Below are 15,712 nucleotides of genomic sequence, written 5' to 3'. Positions count from 1 at the left end.
TTGGTCAAGACATCAAAGGCGGATATTGTTGGGATATCAGAGACATGGTGTCACACTGATATAAGGAATGCCGAACTGGAATTTGGGGAGTACAATGTGTACAGAAAGGATAGACAGGATAGGAAGGGAGGAGGTGTTATGCTGTTAATTAAGAAAAACATAAAATCAAAAGAAGTGCATCCAGTTGATATAGATGAACAGTGCACTGTTGAGTCAGTTTGGTGTGACATAAGCACTGCGAAAGCAAAAATAAAAGTAGGAGTGTTATAGGCCTAATGACTCGAATGAGTACAATAAACAATTGTACAGAGAAATAGAGTGGGCTAGTAAATCAGAATGTCTTATAATGGGGGATTTTAACTTTCCAGATATTGACTGGAACTTGTGGGTTGGGCACTCACACACTAGTCAGACTTTTGTGGATTTATTGGATGATTGTTTTCTGCAGCAGCATGTTCGAGAGGCAACCAGAGAAAGTAATACTCTTGATCTGGTTATCAGCAGTGATCATTCATGTATTAGGAATTTGCAGATAAAAGAACCACTAGGTGGCAGTGATCAGTGTACTGACATGGGATTTACTTAAAGATTTAATTACCATCGGGGGTAAAGGAAAGGGTTTTTGCTTCCGTAAAGGCGAGTACAGTGGTCTCCGACAGTTTTTAAATTCTGTACAGTGGGATCAACTGACGATGTTACCAACAGTAAATTCTAAGTGGGAAGCATTCAAGGAATTAATCGTGGATGCTACTAAAAGTTTCATACCTATTAAGAAATATTGTTCAAGGTTTAGGCCTAAATGGTTGTCAAATGAACTAATGAGACTCGTAACAGAGAAGAAAAATGCATGGGATACATATAAATTATCAAGCAACTCAGAAGCCTATGGCAGATATAAGTTAGTCTGTAATCAGGTCACCAAGGAGGTTCGGCAGGTGAAGGCAGATTACGAGAAATCCTTGGCAAAAGATGCTAAGAAAAACAGCAAGGATTTCTTTACTTATATAAACTCTAAAAGGAAGGGGATGAATCTGATTGGTCCACTTGACATCGATGGTTCGACTGTTGATGATCCTGCTCAGATAGCAAACAAACTGAATGAGTATTTTGCATCTACATTCGCACGTGAGGAATTATTAAGGTTTGAAAATGGCAGAAGGTTATCAAATTGTAGCAGGATACTTAATGATTTTGTAATAACTGAGAGCAAAGTGGAAGAGAAACTGTTGAAGTTAAACGTAAGAAAAGCACCTGGGGTGGATGGGATCTATCCAGTTATATTAAAGGAGGCGGCAAAGCAACTAAGCAAACCCTTGGCCATAATTATGAGAGCATCCTTGGACTCAGGGGAGGTTCCCATGGACTGGAGATGTGCAAATGTATCCCCAATTCACGAAGGGGGATCGAAGGGTGACACGAGTAATTACAGACCAGTTAGTTTAACTTCTGTTCCGGGTAAAATAATGGAGTCACTGGTTAAAGATGCATTGCAGGATCATCTAGACAAGACTGCAGCAATAATTCAGACACAGCATGGGTTTGTTAAGGGAAAGTCTTGTCTGACAAATTTGATAGGATATTATGATGTGGTTACAAATGAACTGGATGCAAAAAATAATTTTGATATCATATATTTGGATTTCAGGAAAGCTTTTGACACTGTTGCGCATGGAAGACTATTGTACAAATTGGAGCAGAATGGTATTAAGGGTAAGTTGCTACAATGGATAAAAGGATGGTTAAGTGCGAGAAGACAGAGGGTGGTAATCAATGGGTACTGCTCTTCTTGGACTAATGTTATTAGTGGAGTCACACAGGGTTCGGTGTTGGGTCCACTGTTGTTTTTTTTTTTTTTTTTTGATTTGGTAGTTGTTGGCGCATCGGCTTCTGTGGCCATATTGCACCTCCCAAGGTCTTTGCAGTACAGTAATACCCCGACTTACGCTACCCCGACTTACGCGAACTCGGAGTTACGCGGTTCTTGATTTTTTCGTTTGGCAACGCTGCCGCCCACTATCTTCAAGGTCGTTTTTCATATGTTATCGATATCCGGTGCGACGGCGGAGATTGAGAGCGAAAGATGAACAAAATTCAACTTTGCTGCTTTTATGTTTTTTATATCAGTGAAGGGGAAACACATTTCACCATAATAACGTAAAAACCAACACAATTCCAGCTATCGGTATAATCGCAAATGCAATTAGATCGAGTTTACTACCAGTTTATAACAGATTTCACTAGCAGAAACGCAACTGGATTTTTATTGTTTTATGGTAGTAACCCCTACAAATGTGAGGTGTTAATAGTGTATCTCTGCCTTTATGGTGTTGTTTATTCAGTTGCTACATGCGCGCAGCTTAGTTTATGCGTATCAAGCGTGCCTCCTCATTTTGTAATTGTGCTTTATTCCCTAAAAATTAGTAAAATACTTAATTAAAAGGTGTGAAAAGGAAGCGTCCTGGTGAAGACACTGCAGATTCAGAGAGAAAAAGAAAAGCAATTATCGATAAACAGAGGCGGACTGGGTCAAAAATTCTTACCCGGGAAAATTTATAGTGGCCTCATACTATGGCCAAAATCACACTGGCCCACCGGGGTGGTCCCGGTAAGGCTTATGGCCAGTCCGCCTCTGTCGATAGAGAAAAAATATGAAATTGTGAAACGCTTTGAGCGAAATGAAGGACCATGTGATATTGCACGTGCTACAGGCCTAAATGAAGCAACGGCGAAAAGCACATGACAATTGCAAACTTGACAGGTTGAAAATTGAAAAGGGCTCAATTGTAAAGGGCTTAAAAATTTTAGAAAACATAGACTCCAACGAAGAACGCGTTATAGCTACAAAGCAAGGAATAAAAAAATTATTAGCTTGCTACGAAGAAATTCTGCGTGAAAAAAAGAAGGCGCTGTGTCGTCAGACGAATTTGTTAGATTTTATGAAGCCATCGACATCGAAATAACTTTTTTTACGTAAGTCATTTGTTTTTTTAATACATATTTTGTATTAATATGTATAAAGAACTGCAATTTTATTAATATTTTTCTTCTAAACTAGTGTTTTTGTTAGTCCTTGGTCCCAATTAAGCAAAATTTATATGTATTTATATGCAAAGTTGTACCCGACTTACGCGAATTCGACTTACGCGATTTTCGTCGGGCCCACCTATCGCGTAACTTCGGGGTATTACTGTACTTTGATCCAAGCCTGAGGCGGGAATCGAACCCGCGACCTTTGGGTTGCCGGGCAGGTACTTTACCCACTCGGCTAGCCCGGTCGGCCTGTTGTTTTGTGTATTTATCAATGATATTGATGAAGGTATATCAGGCTTAGTGTCGAAGTTTGCAGATGATACAAAGGTTGGCAGGGTTGTTAATGACAGTAATGGCAGTGTGCTACTGCAACAGGATCTAGATAATTTGGGCAGATGGGCTAAGAAGTGGCAACTGAAGTTTAACCTTGACAAATGCAAAGTACTGCATATGGGTAGAAGTAACCCCAGAGAAACGTACCAACTGTGTGGTACTACACTTAAGGTGGTAGAAAATGAAAAAGACCTGGGAGTAATTGTACAGGCAGATATGAAGTTTTCTGAGCAATGCAGACAGGCTGCCAGGGCAGGTCATGGGGTTTTGTCAATGATATATAGGAATTTTGCTAGCAGGGAAAAGGAGGTGATTATCCCTCTGTATAAGGCAATGGTCAGGCCACGCCTTGAGTACTGCGTACAGGTCTGGAGGCCTCATTTTAAGAAGGATGTAGATTTTCTTGAGCGTGTACATAGAAGGGCAACAAGATTGGTGAGGGGAATGAAGGGATCCTCTTATCAAGAGAGGCTTAAGTTCTGCAAATTGCAGTGGCTGGAGACTAGGCACCTGCACGGTGATCTGATTGAGGTGTATAAGGCCTTGAATGGGTTCAGCATGCTGAATTCTGATGGGATCCTTCCACTTGTTCAGATTACGAACCTAAGGGGGCATAAATTCAAATTAAGAAAGGACAGATGTAGAATAGATGTGTGGAAATTTTCCTTTAGCCAGCGGGTGGTTAATTGCTGGAACAAACTTCCATCTGTCGTTGTGGAAGTTGATAGGTTAAATAAATTTAAGGAGGAACTGGACAGGCATTTGGAGGGAATGGTGTGATTTTTTTTGGCTGATGCTGCATAAGCTCATACATTTGCTTTCTTGCATCACATGCCACTACTACTACTTCTCCTCACTCTTTCAGGGTAACTTAGGATTTTTTTTTTTTTGGCTGGTGCAGCATAAGCCTCAGGCTTCCTTGCACCACATAGCTAATAATAATAACCCTTCTCCACGATGAGATTTTATTCTGGAAATGGTGTATTCCTTATACACTCTTGATGCTGTAAAACTGGGAGAGTGCAATTTATGTACCACCTCTGCAACAGAGTGGACCATGCGTCGGGCACCCACTATCATCCCTCTTTCAAAGTAGGTTAACGTCCTGGGCATCACATTGCCCAGGAACCAGGTATTCCATGAATTCTGTCCTTTCAGTGTATATACAATGAAAAAAATTATGAATATTCTTAACCATAATACTGAATTATCTTAACAAAAAACTGGCCATAAATTACAGCATATAGGGTGCCATTAATGTTGTGTAATTAGCATAAGAACTGCTTCCATGGGCAGAAAAAAGCTTCAAATGTTCTTGATAGTTTTTAGATATGATAGTTATTAGCACTGGTATTAATAGTGATGATGCAGAAAGCAAGCTAGCTTATACCGCATCAACCATTTAAAATAAAAAAAAAAAAGGCTTCCCATTACACCAATTCATTTGTCCCAAACAGATGGAAGTTTATTCCAGCAATCAACCACCTGCTGGCTAAAGGCAAATTTTCATACATCTATTCCACAACTGTCTTTCCTCAATTTGAATTTATGCACCCTCAAGTGCGTAATCGGAGCAAGAAGAAAAATCCTATCGGCATTGATACTGGCTCAAACCATTCAAAGCCTTATATACCTCAATCAGATCACCTAGCAGGTGCCTATTCTCCAGACACTGCAATTTGCAGAGCTTAAGCCTTTCTTGGTAAGAGCACCCCATTTGTTCCCCTCACAAATCTGTTTGCCCCTTTCTGTACTTGTTACAGTAGCCCTACATCCTTCCTGAAATCAGGCCTCCTGAACTGTATGCAGTACTCAGGTGTGTTCTGGCCATTGCCTTATACAAAGGAATAATCACCTTCATATACCTGCTAGAAAAATTTCTGTATATCATTGAAAAAAACCCTATGTGCTGCTCTGGACTCCTGTCTGCACTGCTCAGAAAATTTCTTATCTGACTGTACAATTATACCCAGGTCTTTTTCATTCATCACTATGGAAAAGTTTGGTAAAACACAAACAGTTGCTCTTGACATCTCAAAGGCTTTCGATCATGTCTGGCATAAAGGTCTTCTAAACAAGCTTCCATCTTATGGTTTGCAAACTGTTTTTTATAATTGGTTATCCAGTTTTCTCTCTGATCGCTCACTGAGGGTGATGGTAGATGGCTCTCTGTCTTCTAACTTCTCCACTAATTTTGGTGTCCCCCAGTTTTGGTGTTCAGTTCTTTCCCCCACTCTTTTCCTCTTGTATATTAATGACCTTCTTCTATTGAATTTGTAAATCCTATCCATAGTTTTTCCGATGTAGCACATTGCATTCCACTTACTGGTTGTGTGGAGTAATTTTGTGGTGGTATGTCATTTGGTTACGGAGTTTCAACAGGTGGCTATGGCCATTAGTGAACAGGAAGGGCAGTGAGGGTACATATAGGAATTTTTTTGTGGCTGCAGCCGATGTTGATTACTAATCAACATCAGCTGCAACTAAATAAGAATTTTTAAAGTCCCTCCTTTTGTACTGGTGCTGTACAACTGGCTGTAGTGACTGCATAAGACTGAGGATATGATCTTTCATTTTTCACAAATGATATTATCCCCTACTTGGCACCTCCGTAGCCAGATGGGCAGGAGCAGCAGTGTGTAGCACACGCTTCTTGATTAGACCAGGGTTTGAGCCCGTGATCACCAAATACGGAGGATGCAGAAAGGTCAGGGAATGACCGCCGCATATCCCTGGAGCAATATGGTCTTAGTTGCTAATGCTCCTAAAAACCAAATAACAAACAAACAAACCCCATACTTCTCCTATTTGCACTCCCCCCCGTATCCTGTCCCTTGCATGCTGCATTTTGAGCCATTTTGTATTCCTTAATCAGAAATGACCAAAAAACTTCGTTCACTATCAAACACTTCAAACGGATTATATCTGAAACACTTAATACCTGCAAGGGTGTACTGATGCCATTGGAGGTCCCAAGATATGTTGATGAGTCTCCATTGTAACTGTCTTTTTGGCATGATCTTGACTAATATCTTCATACATTTCTTCAATGGTTAGTGGCTGATGATTCTAAGAGAAATTAAAAAAAAAATAATAATAATAAATAAATAAACAAACGTGTATTAAAATAATAGTTAGAAATAAAGAAGGTAGCTCAAAAATGTGGTTTACAACATTGCAGAAATAGTGATATTATGTTCTCTTCACATTTCTAGAAGCCTATAGATCATCAGAAAGGCCTGGGCAAACTTTTGGGCTGAAGGGCCACAATAGGAATTCAAAAAGAAGGCGGGCCGCAGGTAAAATACTATTTTTATATATATATTATTTGTTATCATGAAGAAGAAAAAAATTAATAAACATAAAAAAATTATTCTCTAACAACCAAGAATTTAATGAGATGAATGGAACTGTTTTATATCATTTAACATTTTTTTAATTTCGGGTGTTAATTTTGTAGTTGAGATTCTTAAAACTGCTTGTAAATGTTCAACGGTGATGCTCGATCGTAAAGAATTTTTATTTAGATTCATGATGGAAAATGTTTGTTCACATATGTAGGTTGATCCAAAAATAACCAACATTTTTCGGGCAAAATCGTTATAAGTTCGTCGAATTTGTCCGAATTAAGAGTATTGTAAAATTTACAGATTTCCTCACTACGGTGCAATTCCCTTAAATCAGTATCACAATGCAGATCTATAATCTGAAGATGTAGTTCACTCGGTGCACTATCAATTTCAATTGAAAATGGGCCGTGCACCATTGCCAAACTTGTCTCAATTTTTCGGAAGTCACCAAATCTTTGTGAAAAGTCATCATTCAGCGTGTTGATAATTTCACAATATTTTTCAAATTTATTTTCTGGAATCTTCAGCAACTTCACGGTTGGAAAGCAGTCTACCTTGTTAATCAATAAATGTCGAAGGAACAACTGGAGTTTTAATTGAAATCCATTCAAACCTTTTACCATATCATTGGCATATAAATTTTTCCCTTGTAACACGGTGTTGAAAGTATTTAAGTGTGTCACAAGGTCCAGGGTAAACACAAAATCACAAATCCAGTTATCAGTTAATTTGGGAAAGTCTATAATATTTTTCAGTTTTAAAAATAGAACGATGTCATCTTTAAGATCCCATACTCGCCGAAGAACTTTTCCTAAGCTAAGCCATCGAATTTGGCTATGATAAGGAATATCTGTGTACTCGGATTCAATATCTTGAAGAAAATTAACAAACTGTCTGTGTTTCAGGCCCCCTCGATCGTATCAAATTTACTAGTTTAATAATACAAGATGTAACATGTTCGACTTTTAACACATTTTTACATAATACTTGTAACGAGTATAGTTTTCTAATTAAATTATAATCAGGATAATTTTCACAAATTTTATCCTGAATTTTCTTTAACGCTCCAACATTTTTACCTGTCAAAGTTGGTGCTCCGTCAGTTGTTACGCTTACCATTTTGTTCCATTGTAAATTATATCTTGTTAAGCATTTTTCAACTTTTTCAAATATATCAGCTCCCGTTGTTTGGTCTTTAAGAGATTCCATTGAAAGAAGCTCTTCAATAATTTCAAAATTAGAGGTACATCCACGTATGAAAATTAATAACTGCGCAGTATTCTTTTGGTTGTTACTTTCGTTGAGAGCTATCGAGTACCATGTTATGGATTCCAATACTGATAATAATTGCTCATTCAAATTTGTATCGATACATTCAATTCTTCTTACTATGGTTCGCCAAGATAAACTTATATTCTCAAATTTGTGTTTAATGTCAGGACATATAATTCCACAAGCTTCAGTCATACATTCTTTAATATAGTCTGCATCACATAAAAGGCTCATTGCTTTTTGCAATTATATGAGAAATAACAAAACTTGCCTCTACAGTAGCTTCTTGTTCCTTAGTTAGCCGCGTAAACACATTTTGTTGTCTAGATAAATTTTGAATCAATCCATCAGCAGTTTTCTTTCTCGCTTCCGGAGTTAAATTGACACCATATTCAGAATGTTTAGTAGTGAAATGTCTTTTAATATTGAACCCTTTCAAAACTGAGGCACTCTCCTGGCAGATGAGACAAATAGTCTCATTATTTATGTTAGCAAAAAAATATTTTGCGTTCCACTCTTCATTGAAGACACAATGCTTTTGTTCAATTTTTCGTTTTTTATTCATTTTTAAAAGGGTGTAACTATTATTTTTATCACTACTGGCACCAAGATGATAACCAACTGTGGGATGACCATCAGAGAAAACAGATGGGAACTGCAGCCAGTCAGCAGTCCTATCCTATTACTCCACCACCGCAGCAAAGTTGTTGTCAACATCACCGGTTGTCTGTTACTGTAGTTTCGCGCGGTTAGTTTATAATTGCAAATTGTACCGTTACAAAAGCCCGTTGGCTCGCTCTGGTTCACGCACAATTTCAAATTCCATTTCGATTTGAACAATACAGAGATGATAAAACAATTTACAAGTCGACAAATTCTATAATGTATTACACATACAAATTTATTTTTCAAAAAGGCGTCACAAAAGGCATAAAATAAGTAAACTTTTTTTGAAAATACAATCAAAGCTCGCGGGCTGCACAAAAATGTGCGGCGGACCGCATGCGGCCTGCGGGCCATAGTTTGCCTGGGCCTGCTATAGATAGATCAGGCTACAGTGCCAACAGGTTATGGTTGGTAATGTCGCCCCAGCTTCTAGGGCATAATAGTTAGGTATCTAAGTAACGTTAGCATAAAAGAAGACAATCTGAATTAGAAGCAATCAAGGTGATTAAAAAAACCTATTACATAATAGGTAAGATGTAGATAAAGAGGTTAGTAAAGATAGATATGCTGGGATGATGGAACAAAGCAGATTTCTTGTTCCTGACCTGTTTGACCTCTCGCTTTAAGTGACAGATATTCAGGGATCAAAATTCAAGGTAAAAATGCACCCTGAAGGAGAAATACACCAGGACAAAATGTACCCGGAAGAGAAAAAATTGGAAGATTTCTAGAACTAGGTGGTTTTAACTACTCCACAGGCAATTTTCACTGATTGGCATTTCTGAGACAATCTAATATTAGGATTGCTAAAATTATTTCATGAAACAGTGCACAAAAAGATCTTTAATGTTATTTTTGATTCAAATAAAATTATTAATCAGTTAACAGTTGGAACAAAAAAAAAAATAAATAAATAAACAAATCCTAATCCAGGTACCAATTATGATGAATTAACCAAACAAACAAAAAAAAAATCAAAATATATTCTACACTGCAGAAAAATTTCTTATTCATAAAAATTAGTCATGTTCTTTACCAGATATAGATCCTCTTTTGTTTAGAAGATTTTTTTTTTTTTTTTTTTTTTTTAAATTTTCCAATGAAATTAAAAATTCCAAAAAAGCTGATTTTTAATCAGTTGCTACTTGCAGAATTGTTTTTAGCAGAGGTGTAATGTGCGTATGGCGAAAGTGGCCCTGGACATGGGTGCCAAATGAAGTTATATATATAAAAAAAAGGCCTCAAAATAACCGAATTCAAGAATTAATTTTAAAAAATCACTACAATTGCTATAATATAAGTAAATAAATTGGTTAGAGTAACAGTAATAAACTATCTAAATAAATTGCTATAAAGGATTTTATATAGGGTGCTTTAAAACTGCACAGAACAAATGTAGTAGCATATTTTACAGCTAAAAATAAGAAAAAATAGTTCCTACAAACATGGTCACAAATCTTTATTTCTGAGGTATTAATCAAAAATTAAAAAAACACGTCAAATGGTAAAATATTTTTATGCTCAAATTTATGTTAAAAAATATGACTTAGACTAAGGCGCATTTAGGGCTAGAGCCTCAAGCTGCGAACAAATTTAGACTATGTATATAAAGTGCTTAGCATCATAATACACAGCCATTTCTGAATAAACAGAAAATTTTTAAGGTGGTATCGTTTTAGGTTATATCTCATATTGTGAATGCCTTCACAACGAGTTGCCATGATATTGCACTACTTCGAATAAGTAACGCTTCCCCTAAGGAGAAGACTAGTGTTACTTATTCTCAGATAGGTACCACCACCCAGACAGCACTGTTTCAGGGCTATCTGGCCCTTCGTCAGTGAGTGGGTAGGTACCCAAGTGGTGCAATGATGGCAAAAACAGTTATGAAGTATAACTCCACAATATGAGAGATGCCTGATGGTGTATGATGTATTTAGACTAAGGCGCATTTAGGGCTAGAGCCTCAAGCTGCGAACAAATTTAGACTATGTATATAAAGTGCTTAGCATCATAATACACAGCCATTTCTGAATAAACAGAAAATTTTTAAGGTGGTATCGTTTTAGGTTATTTATTCGAAGCGTTACTTACTCGAAGTAGTGCAATATCATGGCAACTCGTTGTGAAGGCATTCACAATATGAGATATAACCTAAAACGATACCACCTTAAAAATTTTCTGTTTATTCAGAAATGGCTGTGTATTATGATGCTAAGCACTTTATATACATAGCCAAAATATGACTTTAAAATGGGCTTTACCAAGTACATGTTAAAACACCCACATGAATAGTGTTGTACTGCTATATTGAACATATCAATTGCTCAATTATGAGTAACCAGTGTGGTAGAGCACACTGGTTACTCACAATTCTTACACTTCTGCCATTACTAATAATATTAAGAGTAGGAGACCGGCAGAATTACTTAACAAGTACAGGTCACTGCTGAACAAAAGCCGAGAATTAGGGTTGAATTTGAAAGTGTCTGCAATTCTGCCCAGACACGATAGGAGGGAGTATATGATGAGAGCCTTGTTGATCAATTCGGCCCTGGAAAGATTGTGCAAGGCTCAAGGGGTAGAATTTTTTTCAGCCTGGACTGTACTTGTTAACAGGAGAGATTGCTTCTACAGGGATGGGATACACTTAAATAGAAAGGGTGCAAGAATATTTGCTGATGCTATCGAGGCAGTGTTAGGTGGGTCGGAAAACTGCTAGCTTGGGGGAGGAGACAAAGACCAATAGATTGACAGTAGCCACTGGCAGAGGTGAAAGAGATTCTTGCACTGCTTCTATTAGAATGAGCAGAAGCCTGAAAAACAAGATGCATGGTATTTCAGAGACTGCTGGGAGCCATTGCGGTACAAGTAAACACATGGGTTGTGTTAGGGTAGCTAAGAATAGAAACAGGTGCAGGTATACTTGCGTGTACACCAATGCTAGGAGTTTAGTAAATAAATTTAATGAATTTGAGGTATTGCTCAAAACATCGAAGGCAGATATTGTTGGGATATCAGAGACGTGGTGTCACACAGATATAAGGGATGCAGAACTGCAATTTGGGGAGTACAACGTCTACAGAAAGGATAGACAGGATAGGAAGGGAGGAGGGGTTATGCTATTAGTTAAGAAACACATAAAAACCAAGGAAGTGAAGCCAGTCGACATCGCTGGACAGTGCAGTGTGGAGTCAGTTTGGTGTGACATAAACATTGGGAGATCAAAATTGAGAGTAGGAGTGTGCTATAGGCCAAATGACTCTGATGAGTATAATAAGGAACTGTACAGGGAAAGAGAGTGGGCCAGTAAATCAGAGTGTCTTATAATGGGAGATTGTAATTTCCCAGATATTGACTGGAATTTGGGGGCTGGTTACTCACACACTAGCAGGACTTTTGTGGATTTATTGGATGATTGTTTTCTACATCAGCATGTTCGGGAGGCAACTAGAGGGAGTAATACTCTTGATTTGATTATCAGCAGTGATTCTTCATGCATTAAGAATCTGCAGATTAATGAACCACTAGGTGGCAGTGATCACAGTGTGCTGAAGTGGGATTTACTGAAAGAGGTAACTACCATTAGGGGTAAAGGGAAGGGTTATTGCTTCCGTAAAGGCGACTACGATGGACTGAGACAGTATTTAAATTCTGTACAGTGGGACCAACTGATGATGTTACCAACAGCAAATTCAAAATGGGAAGCATTCAAAGAACTTATCTTGGAAGCTACTAGGCTTTACATACCAACTAAGAAATATTGTTCAAGGTTTAGGCCAAAATGGATGTCAGATGAACTAATGAGGCATATGGCAGAGAAGAAAAATGCATGGGATACATACAAATTAACACATGACACAGAAGCCTATGATAGATACAAGTTGATATGCAACCAAGTTACAAAGGAGGTTAGGCAGGCAAAGGCAGATTACGAGAAATCCTTGGCAAGGGATGCAAAGAAAAACAGCAAAGAGTTCTTTACTTATGTAAACTCTAGAAGGAAGGGGATGAATCAGATTGGTCCACTTGATATTGATGGGTCAAGTGTTGATGATCCTGCTCAGGTAGCTAACAAACTAAATGAATATTTTGCATCGACATTCACACATGAGGCGTTATTCAGCGAGGGGAATGCCAGAGGTGTATTAAACTCTGGCAGTAAGCTACAGAATCTTGAAATAACTGGGAGTAAAGTGGAGGAGAAACTGTTGAAGATAAACACAAGAAAGGCACCCGGGGTGGATGGGATCTATCCAGTTATATTAAAGGAGGCAGCAAAGGAAGTAAGCAAACCCTTAGCCATAATTATGAGAGCTTCCTTGGACTCAGGGGAGGTACCCATAGACTGGAAATGTGCAAATGTGACCCCAATTCACAAAGGAGGATCAAAGGCTGACACAAGTAATTATAGACCTGTGAGCTTAACTTCTGTTCCAGGAAAATTAATGGAGGCACTGGTTAAAGAAGCACTGCAGGATCATTTAGACAAGACTTCAGTTATAGCTCAGACACAGCATGGTTTTGTTAAAGGGAGGTCTTGCCTAACCAACTTGATTGGATACTATGATGCAGTCACAAAAGAACTGGATGCAGGGAATAACTTGGATATTATATACTTGGATCTTAGAAAGGCTTTTGATAATGTTGCACATGGAAGACTGCTACACAAATTGGAGCAGTGTGACATTGGAGGCAAATTGCTGCTATGGATAAAGAGGTGGTTGAGGGGGAGAAGACAGAGTGGTAATCAATGGACACTGCTCATCGTGGACTGATGTTATTAGTGGAGTCCCTCAGTGCTCAGTGTTGGGTCCATTATTGTTTTCTGTATTTATAAATGATATTGATGATGGTATATTGGGCTTAATGTCCAAGTTTGCAGATGATACAAAGGTTGGCAGGGTTGTCAAGGACACTACTGACACTATGCTGCTGCAACAGGATCTGGAAAGGTTGAGCAGATGGGCTGAGAGGTGGCAAATGAAGTTTAACATTGACAAATGTAAAGTACTACACATGGGAAACAGCAACCCCAGAGCAACGTATCAACTCTGTGGTACTACACTGACAGTGGTAGAGAATGAAAGGGACTTGGGGGTGGTTGTGCAGGCAGATATGAAGTTCTCTGAACAGTGCAGACGGGCTGCAAGAGTAGCTCATGGAGTATTGTCAATGATATACAGGAATTTTTCCAGCAGGGATAAGGAGGTGATTATTCCATTGTATAAGGCGATGGTCAGGCCATACCTAGAGTACTGTATACAGGTCTGGAGGCCTCATTTCAAGAAGGATGTAGAGCTGCTGGAACGAGTACAGAGAAGGGCAACAAGATTAGTGAATGGAACAAAGGGGTGCTCTTACGAAGAAAGGCTTAAGTTTTGCAAATTACAGTGTCTGGAGACTAGGCACCAGCGAGGTGATCTGATAGAGGTGTATAAAGCCTTGAATGGTTTAAGCATGCTCAATGCTGATGGGATTCTTCCTCTAGCTCAGAAAAATCACCTGAGAGGGCATAAATTCAAATTGAGGAAAGACAGATGTAGGATAGACGTGCAGAAATTTGCCTTCAGCCAGCGGGTGGTTGGTTGGTGGAACAGACTTCCATCCCTTGTGGTGGAGGTTGATAGCCTAAATAAGTTTAAGGCTCAGCTGGACAGGTATTTTGAACGAACAGAGGGGTGAAGTGGAAGTGGGTTTTTTTTTTTTTTTGGCTGATGCTGCATAAGCTTACTTTCTTGCATCAAATGCCTCTACTAATGCTAATTACTAGCAATATCAACATATCTACTACTTGAGTTCCATGTTCCACAACAGTCTTGTTATTTTCATTACATCTTTTAAAATGATATTATGGGAGACCAAACAAATCTGTTTACTTTTGTTGAGTTAACCAATATGACTTGGGGAAGTTCATAAGAATTCTGTAGCTGCTGTTTGAAAATATTAGTATGAGTAGAAGCATATGACACGAGAAAGCAAGCTTATACAAGCATAAGGCATTCTGTACTCGTTGATCTATTTCTTGGATTAGATTCAGGAGTACATCGCCTGACATAGCCAAACACATGAGTACTGGACAACTGCTCAGAATAAATTAGCTCCAGAGCATGATTGAGTTTATACCCTGAAAACATGCTGAGTTTTGAATTGAATTTATCTTGCACAAAGAAATAATTCTCCATCACCTGGCAAAAACTCAGCATGCATGTGGCAATGGGTGCAAGTCAAAAGACCATAACTGACAGGAGAATCACTGCTGGCAATTCCACTATCAGTCACAACAAACATCTTTTGGCATCTTATGGTTAACTTTTCTTGGTGAGTACTTTAAATAAAATTAAAAATTAAAAATATCTAAACCAAAATAACATGATAAATTAAGATAACAAAACAAAACTAAATTAAATTATCACAATACGCTGAATATGGTTTAAATTAAGTTAATTTAAAAGTATACTTTGTAATAAAATGCATGGTTGAAAGACCAAACACAAGCCAAGGCATATGACATTCACCACAGTGACCTCTGTAATGAAGGAATAATCCTTCCTTTAGTAGAATCATTTCAAGATCTGTGCTATATCAAAAATATACCTCTGTTCTAGGCAACTCACATTCCCATGTGGCTTCTATGAGATGTCAGCAAAGGCATCAGATCTTTCCAAACAGTTATAAATTTGCCAGCTAAATGTGACCAGTTGACAAAAATACAAATGTTCAGGTTAGATCTGCAAGATGCCACAAAAGCAGATGGGCTTCAATCTGGAGAATCAATGACCTTGAAAATTCCAAAAAGTATTATAAAAATTTTCTTCACCATTGGTTTTTCTCATTTATCTTTATCCAATTATTTTTAATCGGGTTTGGAAAATCATAATTAACAGATCACTATTTTCAATTCAGTAAAAAAGCTAAAAATTATAATGAAAACAAAAAAGGGATTACACAAGTGCTAAGCAAGTGACTGAAGGTTAATACTGTCATCAGAGCATGACTTAACCCCATATAACAACTCCAATTGTTCCTGATGTTGTTATTTTTTGGTTTTTAGGAGCATT

The 15,712-nt window shown here is 38.0% G+C and overlaps 1 protein-coding gene across 2 annotated transcripts in view; it reads right to left on the bottom strand.

Moving 5' to 3' along the window:
• Window positions 1-15,712, bottom strand: part of Atg3 (Autophagy-related protein 3) — a 423,862-nt gene that overhangs the window by 14,286 nt on the left and 393,864 nt on the right. For both annotated transcript variants that reach the window (XM_090381993.1, XM_090382001.1), the window contains one exon: window positions 6,305-6,432. In XM_090381993.1, the coding sequence (XP_090238119.1) occupies window positions 6,305-6,432 (128 nt within the window). The remainder of the gene's footprint in view (window positions 1-6,304; window positions 6,433-15,712) is intronic.

Source organism: Mastigoproctus giganteus, chromosome 1 (assembly GCF_048544385.1).
Source record: "Mastigoproctus giganteus isolate SK-2022 chromosome 1, ASM4854438v1, whole genome shotgun sequence".
NCBI classification, from domain to species: domain Eukaryota; kingdom Metazoa; phylum Arthropoda; class Arachnida; order Uropygi; family Thelyphonidae; genus Mastigoproctus; species Mastigoproctus giganteus.
The sequence above is the reverse complement of the archived record's forward strand: the minus strand, read 5'-3'. Positions and strand labels throughout refer to the sequence as shown.